The 20,277-nt window shown below is 32.9% G+C and overlaps 1 protein-coding gene across 7 annotated transcripts in view; it reads left to right on the top strand.

Annotated features, from left to right (window-relative positions):
* The window catches only part of Rcor3 (REST corepressor 3), a 45,220-nt gene that overhangs the window by 9,037 nt on the left and 15,906 nt on the right, over positions 1 to 20,277 (top strand). For all 7 annotated transcript variants that reach the window (XM_076832035.1, XM_076832034.1, XM_076832033.1 and 4 more), the window contains 6 exons: positions 1,088 to 1,140; positions 2,432 to 2,593; positions 4,112 to 4,236; positions 5,099 to 5,177; positions 13,647 to 13,865; positions 18,619 to 18,696. In XM_076832035.1, coding sequence (XP_076688150.1) covers positions 1,088 to 1,140; positions 2,432 to 2,593; positions 4,112 to 4,236; positions 5,099 to 5,177; positions 13,647 to 13,865; positions 18,619 to 18,696 — 716 coding nt within the window. The remainder of the gene's footprint in view (positions 1 to 1,087; positions 1,141 to 2,431; positions 2,594 to 4,111; positions 4,237 to 5,098; positions 5,178 to 13,646; positions 13,866 to 18,618; positions 18,697 to 20,277) is intronic.

The following is a 20,277-nucleotide window of genomic DNA, read 5'->3' as shown; positions in this document are numbered from 1 at the left end:
TTTTTTGTACCAAAAATTTATACTGGAGGAGCTAATAATAGCATCCATAAAAAATAGTTGCTGTTATAATGGCATATTGTTATATAGCACAATATTAAACTGTACTGACCAATATTAGTAGCAGATTGTTAAATACTTAAAATGATGTGCCAAATGCTGCTCTAAGCACTTCCCATATATTAACTCATTTAATTGTAAGAGGAAGGCACTATTTTTGTCACCAGTTTGGGGGGTGGGGACTTGAGGTAAGCAAGGTCAAGTTACTTTACCAAGTCAGAAAACTCGGTAATCAGAAAACCAAGCCTAGGTAGACTAGTTATTTCAGGACCGAAATTCTTAACCACTGCTTCTGAGAAGTATGTTTAAGGAAGTATAAAGGGTCAAGAAGTGATGGTTTGGACTTCACATAAAACCAAGTCCTGAATTTGGCATATTTCTTAGCAGTGAGGCCTTGAAATAGCCAGTATCATCATTAAAACTGTTAAGTGAAGAATTTGTTAACTTAATTACATATGAAGGATGAATGAAAATGAAATATTCAGATTCTCTTTATATAACAAGCAGGGAAAACTGAAGAAAATTTTAGAAATACTGAAGCATTCTTAAATTTGTTATTATTCTATAGAACTGGCAAAATCATAGGTAAATCATCCTTTATACAACAATCAGAAATGGGATAGTAAAGGCTTTGAGCCAACTCTAAAACATGAGAAAGGGTTTTAAATAGCTAAGTTTCTCAAATGAAGAGTAATAGAAAATCCAGAATTTGTCTTAGCATTTACATTGTAATTAGATTCTGTTGTCTACTCACAGATTGGTATTTTTCTGCATATAAAAATAATTGTTCTGATTCCATTGAATTTAATAAGTATATGATATATGGTCAAAGAGATGGCATACTAATTAAAATTTTAAACCAGGCAAACCTCTGATCCTGTTTATATAAGTCTCTTTTTGTAACGTTTTGTGGAAGATGGATTTGGCTACTTTTTTGCCCCAGAAGAAATATTTTGTCATGTTTAAAAAAATAACATACCTGGGCATATTAAGTAAATGAAAATAATTATCTAACATTGTTTTATTACAGTGGATGAATATATTGCAATTGCAAAGGAAAAACATGGCTACAATGTCGAACAGGTATAGAGAATTTTTTTATTTTTATTTTTAATTTTTTTTAAGATGTGGGTTCTTATTATGTTGACCAGGCTGGTCTAAAACTCCTGGGCTCAAGCAGTCTTTCTTCCTTGACCTCCTTAGTAACTGGGACTATAGGCATGCACCATTGTACTTTGCTTGGAAATAGATTCTTAAATCTCATTTCAACTAAGCAGCATTTCATCTTTTATCAGAATCAACAGTAAAAATTTGTTTTAGAGAAAATTTTAGGTAGATTTGTTTTTGGAGAAGTGAGAAAGGTAAAGCATTTATAACCTGGGTTATTGAGGACTAACTATAGTCTGACATGGTAAATTAATATTATTTTATTGAGGTGTTTATCTGTATATCTAAGTTTCTTATTTAACTTTTTTTTTTTTTTTGGTGGTGCTGGGGATTGAACCCAGGGCTTTATGCATGCAAGGCAAGCACTCTACCAACTAAGCTATTTTACCAGCCCCTTATTTAACTTTTTTTATGCTGTATCTCTTTTTAAAATCTTCAAAGATTTATCCCCTAAAGGAGTTGGCCTACTACTTAACAATAGAGTGGAAAGTTATAGAAATTTTATAAATTGGCCATTTCAGGCTTATGACTTAGTGACTAAGAATTTGAAGTTACTTATATGCCTTCTAATAATTCTATATGTATATATTATGATAATAATCTAACTTTTAAAGATATGTAATAAAATATTTGTTAAAATTGCAGGGGAAGTTCAATTCTTGGAAGTGTTTAACCTATCTATACTTCTAAGTATTTCTCTACTAAGTCCCAACTGAACATTTCTGATTTTGTGTTAAAATCGATAGTTTCTTTCAAGTATTGATATACTTGATATTTTCCTTTTAGTATATTTTTTTCTGTACATTGACAAATTAATAAGTGTGGTGGTGTAAAAACCATGGTATAAGCCTATAAATCTGCTTTAGAAATTAAAGTTATCCTCAGCTCACTCTTTTTCTTAGATTGTGCAGCAAATATGGTATGTATGAATATTCATTGTTCTGACACACTGATTTAAAAGAAAATAATTTTTTAGATGATGCAGCAAATATGGGATGTATGAACATTTGCTGTTCTGGGGCTCTGATTTACAAGAAATAAAACAAGGTATGCTACCTGGGTATCTCTGATTAAAAGCCCTAAACTGTGACTATATCTTCAGTTGAAATCATAGGCTTAATATTTTTATCTAATTTGTGTTTAACTTTTTTAAATGTGATAGAACATAAGTCCATTAAAACCAAAGAGGAATGATTTCTCTTCAAAGGCACTTGGCATGTTGTTTTGGCATAAACATAACATTGAGAAGTCCCTTGCTGATCTCCCTAATTTCACTCCCTTTCCGGATGAGTGGACAGTTGAAGATAAAGTCCTATTTGAACAAGCCTTTAGTTTTCATGGGAAGAGCTTTCACAGGATTCAGCAAATGGTATGGTGATTTTGGTCTTTCTGCAGTTCATACCTGAATGACATCTTATACTACTATTGAATACTCCCTAATTAGTGAATATAAAAAAAAATTCCAACTTTTAATTTTAAATTATTTAAAAATAGGTATATTTCCATATTGTACTATTTTCTAAAACCATTCATGCATGACAGTTGTGTGCTGTTTCTATTTAATAAATTAGTTTTGTTTTGACTTAAATTTTATGTGGTGATAGTTAGAAGTATGTTTGTTCTCAGAGGAAAAAATCATAATTTCAACTTTATTTTTAAATGTTCATTTTATGACATTAGACTTGGTTCTTAAATTTTTAATGTATCGATGTCTGAGAAATTACTGATTAAACTAATTTAGCCAAAGTGAATAAAAATTAGATGATATTTGTAAATATTTCTAGATATCTTCCATAACTGAAGAGAACATTTTTGTTGGGAAGTTTGAGTGATCCTTGCTTGCCAGTATAACATTTGAGTGTATGATAATTAACTTTGATACTCAGAGACTTTATTCCATACTAAAGTCTGCATTATTTACCATCTTAAGACCTGGATTTAAAACCAAGTGATTCAAAAAGTTAAGAACCGAACTAGCTCTTCTTATTTCTTTATTTTATTTATTTATTTATTTATTTATTTTTAGTAACAGGGACTGAACTCAGGGTACTAAAGCCACATCCCCAGCCCTATTTGCATTTTTTTATTTAGAGACAGGGTCTTACTGAGTTGCTTAGTCCCTCACTTTTGCTGAGGGTGGCTTTGAACTTGAAATCTTCCTGCTTCAGCTTCCCATTCTGCTGGGATTCCAGACATGCACCACATGGCTGGCTGGAGCTAGCTCTTAAAAACATTTTGCTAAATGAAAGGAAGCCAGACGCAAAAGACCATATGCTGTATGAGTCCCTTTATATGAAAATGTTTAGAATAGGCAAATCCATAGAGACAGGAAGGTTACCAGGGAGGAAAGAATAAGGAATGGCTCCTAATGGGTATAGGATTTCTTTTTGAGATTAGAAAATGTTATGGAATTAGATAGCAGTAAAGTACAACTTAGTGAATATACTAAAAACCACTGAGCTGTTCACTTATTTTTGACTTTTATGTTACTTTAATTATGTTAAAATTTTTCAATTTATAGAAACGATAAAGAATTGAGTGGGTCTTTAGATGATATACTATTATATGTTTAAAATTAATACTGAATACTAATATGGCTATGCTGCAACTTCTGGGGACATTCTAAGTTAATTTGTGACATTCTTCCATCCACCTCCCCCAACCCAGAACAAACTTTAATATTCAGAAATGTCAGTGACATTAGTGTGGTGCGGTACCATGATTTGAACAATACTTTTTAACTCTTATAATTTATAAAGATACCTATGAAGTATTTTTCATTTGTGTCTTTATTATCAAAGAACAATATCAGTGATACTCATCTTGTTAATCAAATTTCATGGATTAAACTTGCAATATCAACATTCTTTGTTTTGTTTTCTTTAAGCTTCCAGATAAGACAATTGCAAGCCTCGTAAAATATTACTATTCTTGGAAAAAAACCCGTTCTAGGACAAGTTTGATGGATCGTCAGGCTCGTAAACTAGCCAATAGACATAATCAGGGTGACAGGTAGGTTTAATGCTCGTTTGCAGTTATACTTTTAAAGACATAGCATTGGATCACTTCTGTTTTTAAGGCAAAAAAATAGCACAACAGATTTTAAGTATCTCCTATCCTTACATTCATGTTTCTGCTTTGGTAAGAAAAGCCAAGTGGTCAGGAGTCTTAATAGTAAGACTCCTGATTATACTTATCTTAATTATACTCTTTTAAGTATAATTACCAATGTTTCCTTTTAGTTTTTGGTTTTGGTACTGGGTACATTCCCATCCATTTTTATTTTTACTTTTTATTTTGAGGGTCTCACTAAGTTGCTTTAGGGACCCACTAAATTGCTGAGACTGGCCTCAAACTTGTGATCCTCCTGCCTTAACCTCCCCAAGTTGCAGAAATTACAGGCATGTGGAACCACGCTAAACTCCCTTTCGGTATTGATATGCTCAATACATATATTAAGAATATGTTTTGAGGATGATGTTCTTTCAACAATTACTTGAGTAACTGAAGACTTCATTATTATGACTGTAACTTAGTGGTAGTATAAAATCATTTTGTTTCCTGGTTTTTGTCTGTTTTTACTCTCTAGCCAGCTGAAATTGTAAGTATTGTATCAAACTATATGTATTTTCTTTCCTATTGAACCTTTGGTTTTTTAACTATAAATGTTGCTAAAATTATTTTGTAAGCCTCAAAGGATTAATGTTTCTAAAAACTGAAGGAATTAAAGTATGAACTCATCTTCCCAACAAGAAGTCTCATTCTATTGAAGAATATTTAGTAAAATTATTAGGGGATAGATTGCAGCTTGATAAGAGCACTGGAATAAAAGGAAAAAAAAAGAATTAAATGTCCTAATCTTTGTTTATTTCAGTGATGATGATGTGGAAGAAACACACCCAATGGATGGGAATGATAGTGATTACGATCCTAAAAAAGAAGCCAAAAAAGAGGTATGATCATTAGAAGTTCTTATAATTTCTCTACAAATCCACTATAAAAGAATGAGTAGTACTTCATATTAAGAAAAAATTTTTATATAATGATTTAGGGGATAGTAAATATCAGTGCCAATTAGAGGGTTTTGGAAATACAGTAATATCAAACACCTCAGTTAACCAATGTTTTAAATAATTGGGGACATCTCCTTTAGTCAGAGATATAAACCCACTGCCAAAATCCCCAGCCTTTAATACATAGAAAAGAAATAAAACTACCCTTAGTTGATATATGTAAAATTAAACTTTCTGGTTTTGTTACCTGGTTTTCCTTGGAAACGTTTTGCTTCTTTTATGTTATAGCAAATTAGAAAGTAGTAGCAGGTATACTGACAGCAGGGGAAATTGAAAGCTGTCTCAAAGAAGAGGTGGAAGAATACCCAACTAAAAAAATACTCATATACCTCAATATGATGATGATAATGATAACTTAAAATAACATTAAGAAAAGGCTAAATTGGTATACATGTTCTGTTGAATAAGGCAAGAAATTTTATGGTTGTGAAAATAGTTTAATGTTGATAGTTAAAGGATTATGAGGTATAGGCAGCTTTGAAGTAGTAAAAATAACTTTGAAATTGGAGACAGTAGAGTTTGTTCAATCTTATCATATGCTAAATGTGTGACCTCATCTAATTGAATGACTGCCACTCCCTTTAACTCAGTTTCATGGCCCATTCTGGTTCTTGTCAGCACTAACTCTTTCATTAATAAAATTTTTAAAATCTTACTCTACTTCAACTTGATGTTTTACTATTCTTTCTACTGCTAAATATTCTCAAAGTTCCTTGATTCCTTCATTTTCCTCCAAATCTGCCTTGCCTTTATTTCTTCAAGCCATAGATTCAGTGAATAATTACTCAAATTGCTTTCTTCCCCATTTCTTCAACTTCCCGTTTCCTCTTCCCATACACGTCCCATAGGCATGTAAATTCAATATGCTGAATCAGTTACATTCTTGAGAGGCATTGCAGGAGAAAAATGACAACATTATGCGGATTTTTGTTACTACCAAAATAGCTTCCAATATCACGGAAATATTTAATGCCTCTCAAATTTTAACTTCTCAGTTTTTTCTTTGGTAAAATAAAAAGAATAGGATTGTTTTGAAGAATACAGGGGCAGTGGATCTTGAATACCAGTGGCTATTGTTTTATTATCCAGGCAACTCTTTTGAACAATTATCCCTTTCTTCACCTTGCCTGAAAGCCCTGTCCCCCTAGAATACTTGGCAGATTATTTCATGGAGAAAATAACATGTAGATGCTGCCTTGCATTAGAGCTGTTCCCTTAAATTCTGCCCATTTCATCTTAAGTGTGTTTGTGTCTAAAACATCATATTACATTTAGTTTATTTTGTCCACTAAAATATGAGCTCTTTGAACTCACAGGAACTGAGTTATTCATAAGTTATTCATCTTATAGCCCCCGGCGCTTCATGTAGTATCTGATACATAGCAGATATTCAATAAATGTTTGTTGAATGAACATTCTTGTGCCTGAATGCCTCTCTCTCACACTATCAAAGTTTTCTACTCTTGTTCTATATAGTTTCACTGCTTGTTTGATCCTCTCCATCCCTTCTTATCTATTCCAGACTTTGTTCATCAGACTTTCTTCATCAGTTATCCCTTCTCTTAACCATATTTCCACTACAGCCCAGATGTTTAAGTCTTCCATTTAAAAGTATAACCATCTCTCAACCAGTCTAGAAAGAACTATTCTGTCCCACCACTTCAATGAAACTGCCAGCACAGGTAACCAAAGACCTCTAACCGCCACATCCAGTGATTGATTACTCATTGTATTCTTGTGCTTTTTATCAAATTTCATGTTTTTGACCCTTCTCTTCTTGAAAACTCTTTTACTTTTCTAACATCTTCCTCTGATTTCTGTTTCTCTTGTTAACCATGTGTCTTAGTTTTTCTGACATTCTTCCTGCTTTCTTATTTACTGTATTCATTTTGTCACTATCTTTCTCAAATAATTATGAATTTTATTCATCTCTTTTCTGAATTATCACAACTGTTTTTTGTCCTATTGCAGTCCATTGTTTACCTTGTTGTCAAAGCAGTCTTTTTAAAACTGAATCTGCTCCTTGCAACCTTTCCATGGATTTATCTATGGGATCAAACAAACTCTCCAGTTAGGCATACCTGACCTACCCTACATATTTCAAATTGACAGTGTCTTAATTTCCTTGCTTTTGTCCTGTTGTTATGTTGGTCCCTTTTTTCTGGAATTTCTTTTCTACCCAAATCTTCCCAGGAAATTTCTTACAACTCTACAAGATGTAGCTTTTTAATAAAATCTTCGTGTGCCTTATCTTGAACTGACAACCTCCTTATTTTTCTTAAATCTGTTGCAGTGCTGATTGCTCTGATCAGAATAGGTTTATGCTTAATCCCCCTATACCATTCCCACCTGCCTATCCCTGGTTAGTAAGTTCTAAGAACTTTGTTTTCTCTTTTTACTCCCAGAGCCTGTCACATAGTAAGCATTTGGTGAAATTATTATAATGAATGAGAATATGTTTTATAAATACAATTACTATACATACATATATATATACATATACATATATATATATATATATATATATATATATATATATATATATAAAAATACCGTTTTGCCCAACTACGCAAGATGATGTATACTCATTTGTTTTTGTTGTTGTTGTTGTTTGAGGGGATTGTTTTTGTTTTGTTTTTGCCTGTGTTCTTATCCTTTTAGCAAACAGTATGAGATGAATGTGAGTTTAAATGCATTAAAAAAGACATGTTAGGGCTGCATTCCAGATCTAGCACTATATGTCAGGAGCTTCATTGCTCTTTCAAAAATTATAGAGTACATGCCTGTAATCCCAGCAGTTTGGGAGGCTGAGGCAGGAAGATCACAATTTCAAAGCCAGCCTTAGCAACTTAGTGAGGCCCTAAGCAACTCTAAATAAAAATGACAGGACTACTAGGCAGGGAAGTACTACATTATGGCTTTTAACATAAATCTTTGTTCTTGCTACTGCCTATTGTTAACATACTACATAGAAGGTTTTTAGACTTTTAAAAATTGTGAACTATATGTATGATAGTATATATACAGTTTAAAAAATAGTAAACACCAGTCTATCCATCCCTGATATTAAGAAACAGAAGTCTTTTGTGTATATTTCCTCAACTGCATACCCATTCCCTTCTCTCCAGGGGGAGTCTCCATCCAGAAATTTTTTAATTATTCACTCCATTATATCATGTATATATGTATCTGTGATTAATTATCATTTGGTTTTGTCTATTTCGAACTTTATTTAATTGGAATCATATGAAATGTTTTAAGGCTTGCTTTTTGTTATTTTGGCAATTAATTTTCATTGCTATATTATAGTGTTCCATTATATACATATTCTATAGCCTATCTATTACTCTATTTTAGGAAATGATGGGCATCATTTCCAGTTGTTAGTATGAGTAATGCTAATAGGAATATGTCCTTGGCCAGGCATGGTGGTACACATATGTAATCCTAGCAACTAAGAAGGCTGAGACAAAAGGATCACAAGTTTCCAGCCTGGGCAACTTAGTGAGACTCTGTCTCAAAATAAAACAAAGAAAGGACTGGGTATGTAGCTAAGTTGTAAAATGTCTCTGGGTTCAATCCTCACTACTACAAAAAGAAAAAAGTCCTGAATGCACATGTATAAGGGATACTTTGGGATAGTAATTTTCATCAAGGTTTAACATTGCCCCCATTAGAAGCATTTAGAAATTATGGAGGTATGTTTTGTTCTCACAGTGATCATAGGGCACCATTGTCATGGAGTGGGCAAGAGTAAGGGATAACAGCTGTCCTAAAGTGCCCCAGGATTGTTAGAAGTGGGATTACTCTCTTTTAGAGCATAGCCATATTTGGTTTTCCTAGATAATGACAAAATATTTTCCATATTTGATAATACTTCATTGAACTGTGAGAGCACTCATTGTTTGTTTCCTTGCCCATACTTGATTTGATCAGATTTAAAATGTTACAAATCTGGCAATAAGAGATTTATCTCATTGGACTCTCATTTATCAGATAATTAATGAGGCTGAACATTTTTCCATTTGTTTATTGGCTATTATATATTTTTAAGTACTTTTTGTATTTTTACTACTATATTGGACGTTTTTCTTTTTTGTCTTAAAGACAGAAAATATGAGTTCTTGCACATTCTGGATATCAGTCCTTTTAGTTAATGTATTGCAAAGATCATTTAGCAGTTTGTGTTTGATCTTTTTATTCTCTACAGGCTTAGATAAACAACTGTTTTATCAAAAGCATGTCAAGTTTCAAATTTCTATATTCTTTTGTATTGTTTTGAAAGTTTTCCTTGTTGCATTTAAGTTCTTGAGCTAATAGTAAATTATGTAAGGTAGAGATCCATTATTATTATTTTTAATATGGAAGTAATTCTATCTTTTTCAGCTAGTCTGAAATACAAGCTTTATCATATATATCATATATGAGGCTTCTATATATGCATGACTCTGTGTTGTACTCCTCTTGTCAGTTAAATATCCCTTGTCAAGTCTACATTGTCCCACTCACTATAGTTTACTTTTTTGAATCTTTTTTTTTAAGAGAGAGAGAGAGAGAGAGTTTTAATATTTATTTTTTTCAGTTTTCGGTGGACACAACATCTTTATTTTATTTTTATGTGGTGCTGAGGATCGAACCCAGCGCCCCGTGCATGCCAGGCGAGCGTGTTACCGCTTGAGCCACATCTCCAGCCCACTTTTTTGAATCTTGATAGCTATCAGAAAGTTCCACTACTTGGTTTTTCTTTTTTTTTTAAACATTTATTTTTTAGTTGTAGTTGTACACAATATCTTTATTTATTTATGTTTTGCTAAGGATTGAACCCAGGACCTCGCACATGCTAGGTGAGCACTTTGCCGCTGAGCTACAGCCCCAGCCTGGTTTTTCTTTTTAAGTAATAAGTTTCTTAGCTATTTTTGGGCCCTTGTGCTTCAAGTTTGTCACATCCCTAGGACAGCCTTACTAGATGTTGCATTGACTATGTATAGAAATAGGAAAAATGAAACCTTTTATAATATACTTATGGATTATTTTAGATTCCCTATGTAGAGATTTATATTACTTGAAAATAATAGCAATTTTTTTTTTCTTTTCAGTCATTATCCTTATTTCTTTTACTGGTTAAAATCACCAGTGTAATACTGAGTAGATGTTATTTGTTTTTAGTCTTGATTTTAGAAAGAATGATTTTTATATTTCTACATCAAGTAGGATGTTTTGGCTCATTCCCATTGCTAATAGTTGATGGTAGCTATTGGTTGGAACAATTCATGTGGACTCTGTAAACTGGTCGTCTTGAGTGTCTGTTTGGCTTTTTAACGGAATGGTGGCAATTAATCCCTAAAGCACTGTGTGGCTACCCAGCTTGCCCAGCCTTAGAAATTACTCGTTGTCACCTCTACTGCATTCTGTTGCCTATAGATGAATCATCAGAGTTTTCCCAGACTCAAGGGAGGGGTCATAAATCCCTGCTTCTCAGTGGCAGGAATGTTGAAGAGTTTGCTCACATGTTTTAAACCAACCTGAGAATATGCAATTTTCAAAAATATTTTTCCATGTGATCTTAAGAATATTCTATACTCCATTGGTATAAGTTACATGTATGTATTAAGTTAAGCTTGTCCATTTTGTGGTTGAACTCTGTGTTCTTATTGCTTGCCTGTCTTGCTAGTTTTTTTGACTATTTTTGTCTATTCTTCTAATCTGTTATTTGTTTAATCAATTATTGAGAATACTTTTTTATATTTTGAAGCTGTTGTTATTAGGTGTATCTGAATCTAGAATTTATGTACTTGATACTGAATTGAGCCTTTTATCAATATGTAGTATCTTTCATTTCTTGTTTTAAATCTTGCCTTAAAGATTATTTTGTCTGATATGATTTAGCTCCATCATCTTTCTTTTGCTAAGTGTTAAATGTTATTATATCCTTATACTAATTTTTTACTTTCAATGTTTGTGTCCTCATAATTAAGTATGTGTCTTATAAGGAATATATAGCTAGAATTTTATATTTTACCTGAAGAGTGTAAGCCTACTTATATTTTCATTAATCACGATCATTAATTAATGTTTATATTTTTGTTTTTTCTTATTTTTACATTCTGACTTTTTCTAGTTTTCTGGTTGTGCTTCATGGTCTATTTTTCGGGATTAAGAATTTGTTTTTTTTTATTCTATTCTACTAGTTTTTTATTCTACTTTCTACTAGTTTGGGTGTTTCTAAATTTTATTCTTGCTATTTACTCTTAGAGACTTTATCCTGCATGTTTAACTTAAAATCTAATATTGGTATGTTGTTAATGGCTTTTTGATTAATACAAAGCACTCTTAACCACTAGCCTCCTGATTTATATCCATCATGTTAGTCACATCTTAGTTTTTAAATGCCTCAAATTAAACATATAGCCACTATTTAGATTTACCTATGTGTTAAGTTTTATTTGCTTATCATTCTTTCTTGACTCTTAGTCCTTTCTTTTAAGATAATTTCCCTTTTTTCCTGAAATACATCCTTCCTTTAGAGTTTATTTAGTGAGGATTTCTGGGTTGTAAACACATGTCTGGGACTTGAATTTAAAATGTATTCTTATAGAGAGGATTTGCATTTGTTTCTGCTAAGTTTCTATAGGCACTACCAATCTGAGGTACTTTAAACTATGTTTGATTTGGGGCTTTTCAGTCTAGAAGATTTTATAAACTTAGGCCCCAAACCTGCCTGAAGGCAGGCCTGTGGTTGTTTCTGCTTAGTGTCTATAAGCACTACCAACCTGAAACACTTTAAATTTTTGATTTGAGACTTTTCAGGCTAGAAGATCATATAAATTTAGTTCCCAAATCTGCCTGAAGGGAGGCCTGTAGTTAGGGATTCTCAGGGGAGACTTTTTAATATTGCTTTCTTTTTTACTCAGCCAAGGGTGAGATAGGCATGACTGCCTTTAATCTCCTCTCCTTCTGCAGAGCAGGGGTATTTTTTCTACTTTACACAATGATGATATTCCCCTTTCAGTGTTCTGGCTTTGTCTCTCATGCCCTGCACTGCTTGTTCTTTGAAGCCTGGGCTTTAGGCAAATGCCAGTTCCTGCATATTTGCTTATCTCTCTGGATTCTTGCTTTCTCATCATTTCTGGCCGCTAAGGAATTTCCTCACCTCCCTACCAGCTCAGAGACGAATTTTAAAAGATTTTTAAAAAATACTTGACCCTGCAGTTTTAGGGGTGTTATATTGAAAAGAATTTTCTGAATATCAAATCTGTCATGTATTACTTTGAGTTTTAAGAAATAAAGCAAAACTATGTTTCATTATACAATGGTTTTATGAATTTTACTTAATACCTAAAGAACTGGATTATTGAATCTAATCAGTAAAATAAAATTCCATGAAATAGACACATTTAAAAAAAATGGATTCCCCTCCCAGAAACACAGAATACCATTGTATTTTTCTATCACACTTTAAGGATTTTGCAGGTAATAGTGAAATACTGCCTAAGACAACATGGTCATCATTATTAGAATAGCTTTCTTGAACTGAGTTTAATTCTTCCTTTCTGAGGTATAAACTGATATTTTATTCACAGATTTGAAACTTAAGAATTATAGTTAAGGTTAAGATAATTTTAACCTTTAGAGGTATACTTCTCTTTTGATTGATTGATTGATTACCAGGGATTGAATCCATGGTAGCTTTACCACTAAGCCATATCCCCAGCCCTTTTTTTATGATTTATCTTGAGATAAGTTCTCACTAAGTTACTTAGGGCCTCGCTGAGTTGCTGAGGCTGGCCTCAAATTTGTAATTCTCCTGCATAAGCCTCTGGAGTCTCTGGGATTATTGGCATGTGCCACCATGCTCAGCTCAACAACTTTAAAGTGAAGATGAAATGTTACATCTTTTCCAGCTGCCTAATCTGCATGTCAGAATTCCTAAGTTACCTCTTTTTTTTTTCTTATTTATACTTTTTGAAAAAGTTTGTATTTAGTAAATTATAATTTGATTTTGTTTTTATTTTTCCCCCTCTGTTGCTTAGGGAAAATATATCCAATCTTGAAGCAAATAGGAATAGTTTAGAGTTAAACTTATTTTTTAATTTTTTTGTAGTCTTCTGGGCCTAGAAACTAAGCATTTAATTGAGTGAAATAATCAAGGATGCATTGTGTCATAGTCTTTCCCTTATCTTCCAGTTGATGAGTACTGTGTATAGGTTTGAACTTGTACATAATAATATAATTAGTTAGAAGTATTTTTCAGGTATACTTAGTGAAGCAAATACTTCTACTGGAAACTGTTTTCAGCTCATATATTTGTAAAAACCAAATGACCTGTTACTGTTATCTTTATTCTCTTAGGGAAACACTGAACAACCTGTCCAAACTAGCAAGATTGGACTTGGAAGGAGAGAATATCAGAGTTTACAACATCGCCATCATTCTCAGCGCTCTAAGTGCCGTCCACCTAAGGGCATGTATTTAACCCAGGAAGATGTGGTAGCTGTTTCTTGTAGTCCCAATGCAGCCAACACCATTCTGAGGCAACTGGACATGGAGTTGATCTCTCTGAAACGTCAGGTAGTTTTATAAAAATAGTATATTTAATGATTCTGTCCATTTTGCTTATCTACTTTTTACCTAGGTTGTACTGTACTCTTACAGATTTTCTTAGCACCCATTTATATAAGTTTCTTGGTTTTGGGTTCTGGGCATCAAACCCATGTCCTCCAGCATGTTAGGCAAGCATTCTTCCACTGAGCTATACTCCATCCCAATTTCATTCTTTAAAATTTGTAGAAGATAAGTCTTCCATTTCTGGATTTGAATCTCAGCATTATTACTTGTTAGCTCTGTGATCTTGGGCAGACTGTATTACCTTGCTAAGCTTTAATTTCTGTGTATGAAATTGAAGATAATCAAAATTCTCTTGCAGTTTATTGAGAATTGTTTGTAATATATATTTGTTCAGCAGTGTTTGGCACATTTTGAATATTCAGTGATGACTGCCATTTTCATCATCATCAGTAGTCTTATAATAAAAATATCATCATAATCAGGTGATTAAGAGGCAGGACCTAGAATCAGGGAACCTATAAGTTCTAAATCTAGGCTACACCATTTCCTACATGTATAACCTTAGGGGAGCTGTTTAATTTCTCTCAGCTTCATTTCTCTCATCTGAAAATGAGAATTAAAATATTGTGGTTGGAAGGAATTAAACAAGATTATGATAAGTGCTTAAAAGCAGTGCCTAACAATAAGTCCTCAATGAATACTTGTTACTATTTCTGGCCTTTCTCCGACTTCTTTTGTTTTTTGGGTTTTATTGTTATTTTTCTTTATCCCTTAAATCTAGATGTACTTATAAATCTGTCATTTCTTACTTCATGTCATCCAGCCCTGTACCCTACATGCCAGTGACTTCTGAATCTATATTTCAAACTGTGACTTTTCTCCCAAGCTCAATAGCTGTAGCACAGCTGCCTGCCAGATCTTCCGCCTAAAGATTTTTTTTTTCCTCTTCCCTCTCTGTTGAAATACCAGAATCATCTTTTTTAGGCAGGGTGGGGGAGTACTGGCGCACTTTACCACTGAGTATACGTACCCCCAGTTCATGACAGGGTCTTATTAAGTTGCTAAGGGTCTTGCTTAAACTTGATCCTCCTGTCTCAGAGTCACAGGAGGGGATTACCTTAAGGCATATGTGCCACCACGCCTACCTCATCAGAACTTCTTTGCCTCATTTTCTGTCATTATCTCTCCCCCAACACACATAATCCCAAGGGGAAACCCAGCTATATGAATTTTATCGTTGAAATTTCTTTTCAGTCAGTGTTTTCATTTATACTATACCTTGTTTGACCTTATCACCTCATGTCTGACAACTTCTCTCTTGTTTATTCTTTCTGTCTGCTTTTTAACTCCATGCAACACACACAGTTGTCAGTTATAAAGCTTATCATTAATTTCTACTTGTCTTTTCCAGGTAATAGTAGACACCTATTTATCAAAAGGCAATATTAAGAAATTTGAAATTCATCCTGAGTTAGGAAACAATTGATTGACTTTAAGAAGAGGTGTACCATGGTCATGTCATATTTACATTTTTCAGCTCGCTCTGCCTGTGTGTGCTCTCCCCCTCCCCATCTCTCCCTCCCCCTCTCTCCCTCCCCCCACCTTTCTTTCTTTCTACTGGTTCTAGGAATTACAAGATGCATCCCTATGTTATCACTGTGAATTTAGCATAGTCTTGATCTTTAGAAAAATTGATGTATTATCTTTTCATATTATGCAATATTAAGAAATTTATTAGTAGTTTAAAAACATTGAAATTCTGAAGTAAATGTATAATATCACTGATAAAATAGAAATTAATATAACTCTTCACACTTAATATAAGAACTTTTTAACTGTTTAGTGTATGACTAAGATTCTCCAACATTTTCAGACTTCTTTATCCCTTGACCCTAGTTACCCTGTTTCTCTTTCCTTAGCAAACTTCCTGAATGAATACATACATTACTTCAGTTTTCTCACCACCACTTATTTTCTGACCCTTTCCAATTTAGTTTTTATCTCATATCCCATTGTAGTTGTGCCACTGAAGACTATGTTAAGATCATTTATGAAAGAATTGTCAGATCTAATGCTTCCTTATTGGTTCTTATCTCCCTTGACTACTCAGTAATGTTTGACATTATCAACCACTCCTTTCTTCTTGGAATTTCTTCCCCTTGACTTATGACACTGGTCTCTTTTGAGTTTCTTGAATATGTCTTTGAGGAGTGCTTAGTCTTTAGTCATGCATCTTTGCAGGATTCCCCATCCTCCAAATCACAGTTCTTCTTTTTAGAAAACTCCGAAAACACTTTACCTATAATATTTTCATAGTTCTCAAGAAAATGGAGGAATAAAATATACTGGTACCTGTGCTTATATTTCATCCTCAGTACTACTGCCATACATATGGATTATTTGTGCGTGTGTGTTGCTGAGGATTGAACCCAGGGCCTTATGCATGCTAGGCAACCATTTTCCCAACTGAGCTACCCATCCTCTTACAGTTTTTTGTTGTTGTTGTTTTTGTTTTTTTAATAAAGGTACTTTAGTTTCAGCTTTTAAGCTTCCTTGGTTATTCATTTAATGTGTGACATAGTAAAAGTTTACATTAATAATTTCATAAGTTATTACTATTTTTACATTGCCCAGACTGATTTCCACACCTAACCTAGTTATCTGTGCTCTCTCTCTCTCTCTCTTTTTTTTTTTTTTTTTTTGTATTCCCTGTCTCAGTGAGTGGTGAGTGCCATATACACTCACTCAGCTAACTAGTTGTCCTTGATTCCCCCTAATTCTCCACAATCGAGTGTTTACAAAAGAGATCTTAATTGTTTCTGGGTTATTTCTTTATCTGGCCTTATGTACTGCCGTGATCATTCCTTCATACCTTCTGTTTTATTGAAAGCTTTCTTAATTAATATTTCTCACTTAGATTGTTAAATTAATCCATCCTCTTTACCAAATTAACTTCTCCATATTATTACCAGAAGTGTTCTAAGAGGCAAATGTTGTTCCCTTACTTAAAAATCCTATGGTTTTCCTTCATTCTTTAGGCAAAATTCAAAGTCTATAATCTGGCCTCAGCTTTATTTATTACCCAAGCCCTTGGGCTTTTTGTCTTCCTAAATGCTTTTCTGCCTTGAATGTATTCCCTCCCCCAACCTTGTCTGCCTGCTTAATTCTTGCTAATCTTTTAAAACTCCTTTAGGTGTCAGCTTCTCTTGAACATTTTCCCTGATCTTCCCTACCACCCTCCATCCAACAACACAAACATGTACATCTACTTCTTTCTTCTCTGTTTTTTCTCTCCAAGTCTACGTTAGGCGTTTTAGCATTTTTCACATTTTTATATTTATTTGTCTTCCCACAAATCTATGAAATCCTTGAGAACAGGGACACTTTACATTTCACATCTATATGTCTGTCTAACGTAGCCAATTAATTGTCCTTGAACCATCATAGATATTTATATTTTCGCTGTATTTAAGATCTCTAGGGAAAAAAAATTCACAGATTCTTTTATAAATCATTTGGTTGTCCACACTAGGGAAATTAAAAAAAAAAAAAAAAAAAAAAAGAGGATTTAAGTAACCAGTCCTGACCCTTAATGTTCTAAATGGCAAATAACAGTATTGCCAGTAGAGTAGTAATTTAAAACTTGGCATGGTTTAAATTCAGATTGTACCTCCTACATTTTTGGTGTTAGGAGTTTCTTAACCTCTCTGTGCCCTTTATTCTTCATCTCCAAATGATTGTAATAGAAATAGAATCAGTTCTACACTAACTCTTGTTTTGAAAGCTTTCATTTGTTCCATTGCACCTGATATACTGGGGAACAATTTAAGCATAACATGAATTATGTTCACTCAAGTATGATTTTGTCAGCAAAAAGTGCATCCAGCTGACCTGAGAAAACACATACCTCAGACATGTACCAGCTACTTCAATTCACTGTGTGTTATGAACCATATACATCTAGTGTTAAAACTTTAATCTGATTTCAAATAGCCTTTCTTCTGCTTCATAGTAACTTACAAGCTGGGGGCAGTGGTAGCAAGTGCTAGGGATCAAACCCAGGACCTTAACCATGCTACGCAAATGTTCTACAATTAATTCCTTGGCCTCATACTTATGAATTTCTTAATAATTTAGAATGTATATAACTGTGCTTTCATTTTTGTTAGGTTTTTTTCTTTTCCTGTTTGTCATTACTGAAGTTTTTGAGTACTGTATCCCCACCTGTTTTTCCCCATAAGACCTGTGATTTTTTATTGCATATGTTGAGTTATAGCAGATAGTGCTTCTCTCACAGGGAGGTTGTGAAAAATTAAATGATTTTTTTTTTGTCCAGAGTACTGAGAGTGATTTTTATACATAAATACCTAATATTAGTCACCATCATTATTCTTACTGGAATAATCATTATTTGGTCAGAACACTGTGGTAATGAGAACTGTTGATGGAAATGAATCCCTAAACATTGGTTGCCTTTGGTTATAAGAGACATTGTTAAAAAGGTATTCAGAGACTATGATTTATGATATTTAAAAATATTTAAATCTAGTTTCAAGTCTATTAAATGTGTATATTAGTTGATGTGTGTATTAATTAGTTAAATGAGCAGTAGAAGTAGCCTAAGTGTGATAAGTATATTTATTCTCCTGAAATAAAATTTCAGAGAGTTTTGATATATATCCTTGTCATTTGTTTGAGTACTCAAAAATTTACCTAAGTACATGATCTGATTTACATTTTGGGTTATTTGTTGAAGGTTCAGAATGCTAAGCAAGTAAACAGTGCACTTAAACAGAAAATGGAAGGTGGAATTGAAGAATTCAAACCTCCTGAGGTATGATATTGAAAAATACATGTGATTAAACATAGTGAAGCTTATTCTATCAGTTATCCAGTCATTGTTTAAGTACTGTTTTGGTGACTTGTGTTGGTAACTACTCTGAAGGTTTCCTAATATGGATAATTTGTCATATATTTTTTCATTTAGGTAGTTGATATTTTGAGATTTGGCTAATGCTTTTTTATTTAAATTATTACTGCCCTTAGCAATCCATATAGAGAAAATACTTAGGGAAAATAGCTATAGGAGCAAGCACAGTGTATGTGAAACTAGAAGGTCATCCGTAAACAAGCTGATATATTTCTGGGTCTATGGCAGTGTTTTCTCAAAGCCCTTTACTGTCTATTTGAATTGGTAACACAGCAAGAATAAATCATAAGAAAAGGAGTTCATTTCAACAGATTTTTATTTTCAGACGTTTGTCTTTCAGTTCAGATGAGGATTTTCCTATGTGGATTTAAATTCTTGTACTTATGTCCCTGAAAATAAAAATATCTAAAAAGATATAGATCAACCACTATTTTTGAGCCTTGTATTTTAATTGAAACCTAAATGTTTTTTGGTATTTGTAGTATTTATAGGACTGCTTAAATGCCCTGTAAGAACCAGTCAAGTCTTTTTATAGAAGTTTCTACTTATATAAAATATTTTTTCTTTTTTAATACTCTTTATGTTATGCTTCATATCCTGGATTTGCCTTCCTGTGTATGTGATGTTCAAATAATCTTATTTGGTCCTAATAATGGGACTCTTTTTCCCCCTTCCAAATCACAGGCTGACTGAACTATCTACAGATGAAATATGTGTGAGGGGCTGTGGGAAGACAAAAGAGTAGTGCTTCAGGGGCTGGGGTTGTGGCTCAGCGGTAGAACGCTCGCCTAGCACATGTGAGGTCCTGGATTTGATCCTCAGCACCACATAAAAGTAAATAAATAAAATAAACGTGTCCAACTACAACTAAAAAAGAAAAAACAAAACAGTAGTGCTTCAGAAATAATGTATGTGTGGCATCTTAGTCATTAGAATTATTCTTCCAGAAAGGAAGACTTATTAAAAAAAAAAATGTTGTTGTTTTTAATAATCTCTTTCAAGGTTAGGTTATGAAAAATATGTTCTAAACCCAGAGTAAACTGAAATAATGCTTTATTTTGCTATATTATGACAGTAAAATTATTTTAAATTTTGTATTGAAATGTTTAGTTTTTTGTTTAAGCATGAATTTAAATTCATAAAAGTGAAAAGATTAAAGTTCCCATAATTTCAAAATAAAATTAAAATATAACAGATACTAAAAACATTATGGGAATACCAGGAAGAACTTTGTGCCAATAAGTTTGAAAAATTAAAACATAGAACTTTGTTGGAAAATATCTTACCAAAATTGCCTGAAAAAGAAAGAAAAAACCAAATAACTTATAGTCATTAAATAAAATAATGGAATAGTTAACATTTTTCTCATAAGGATATACCATGCATAGTAACTTTACAGAAAAAGTCTACCTATTTTTAATGAAAAGTTAGTCTTAATTCCAAAATATCATAAAATTATAGGACCATCTCAGTTACTAAAATTAT

The sequence above is a fragment of the Callospermophilus lateralis genome, chromosome 13 (assembly GCF_048772815.1).
Source record: "Callospermophilus lateralis isolate mCalLat2 chromosome 13, mCalLat2.hap1, whole genome shotgun sequence".
Taxonomy (NCBI): domain Eukaryota; kingdom Metazoa; phylum Chordata; class Mammalia; order Rodentia; family Sciuridae; genus Callospermophilus; species Callospermophilus lateralis.
Note: the sequence above shows the minus strand (reverse complement) of the source record. Positions and strands in the feature narration are given on the sequence as shown.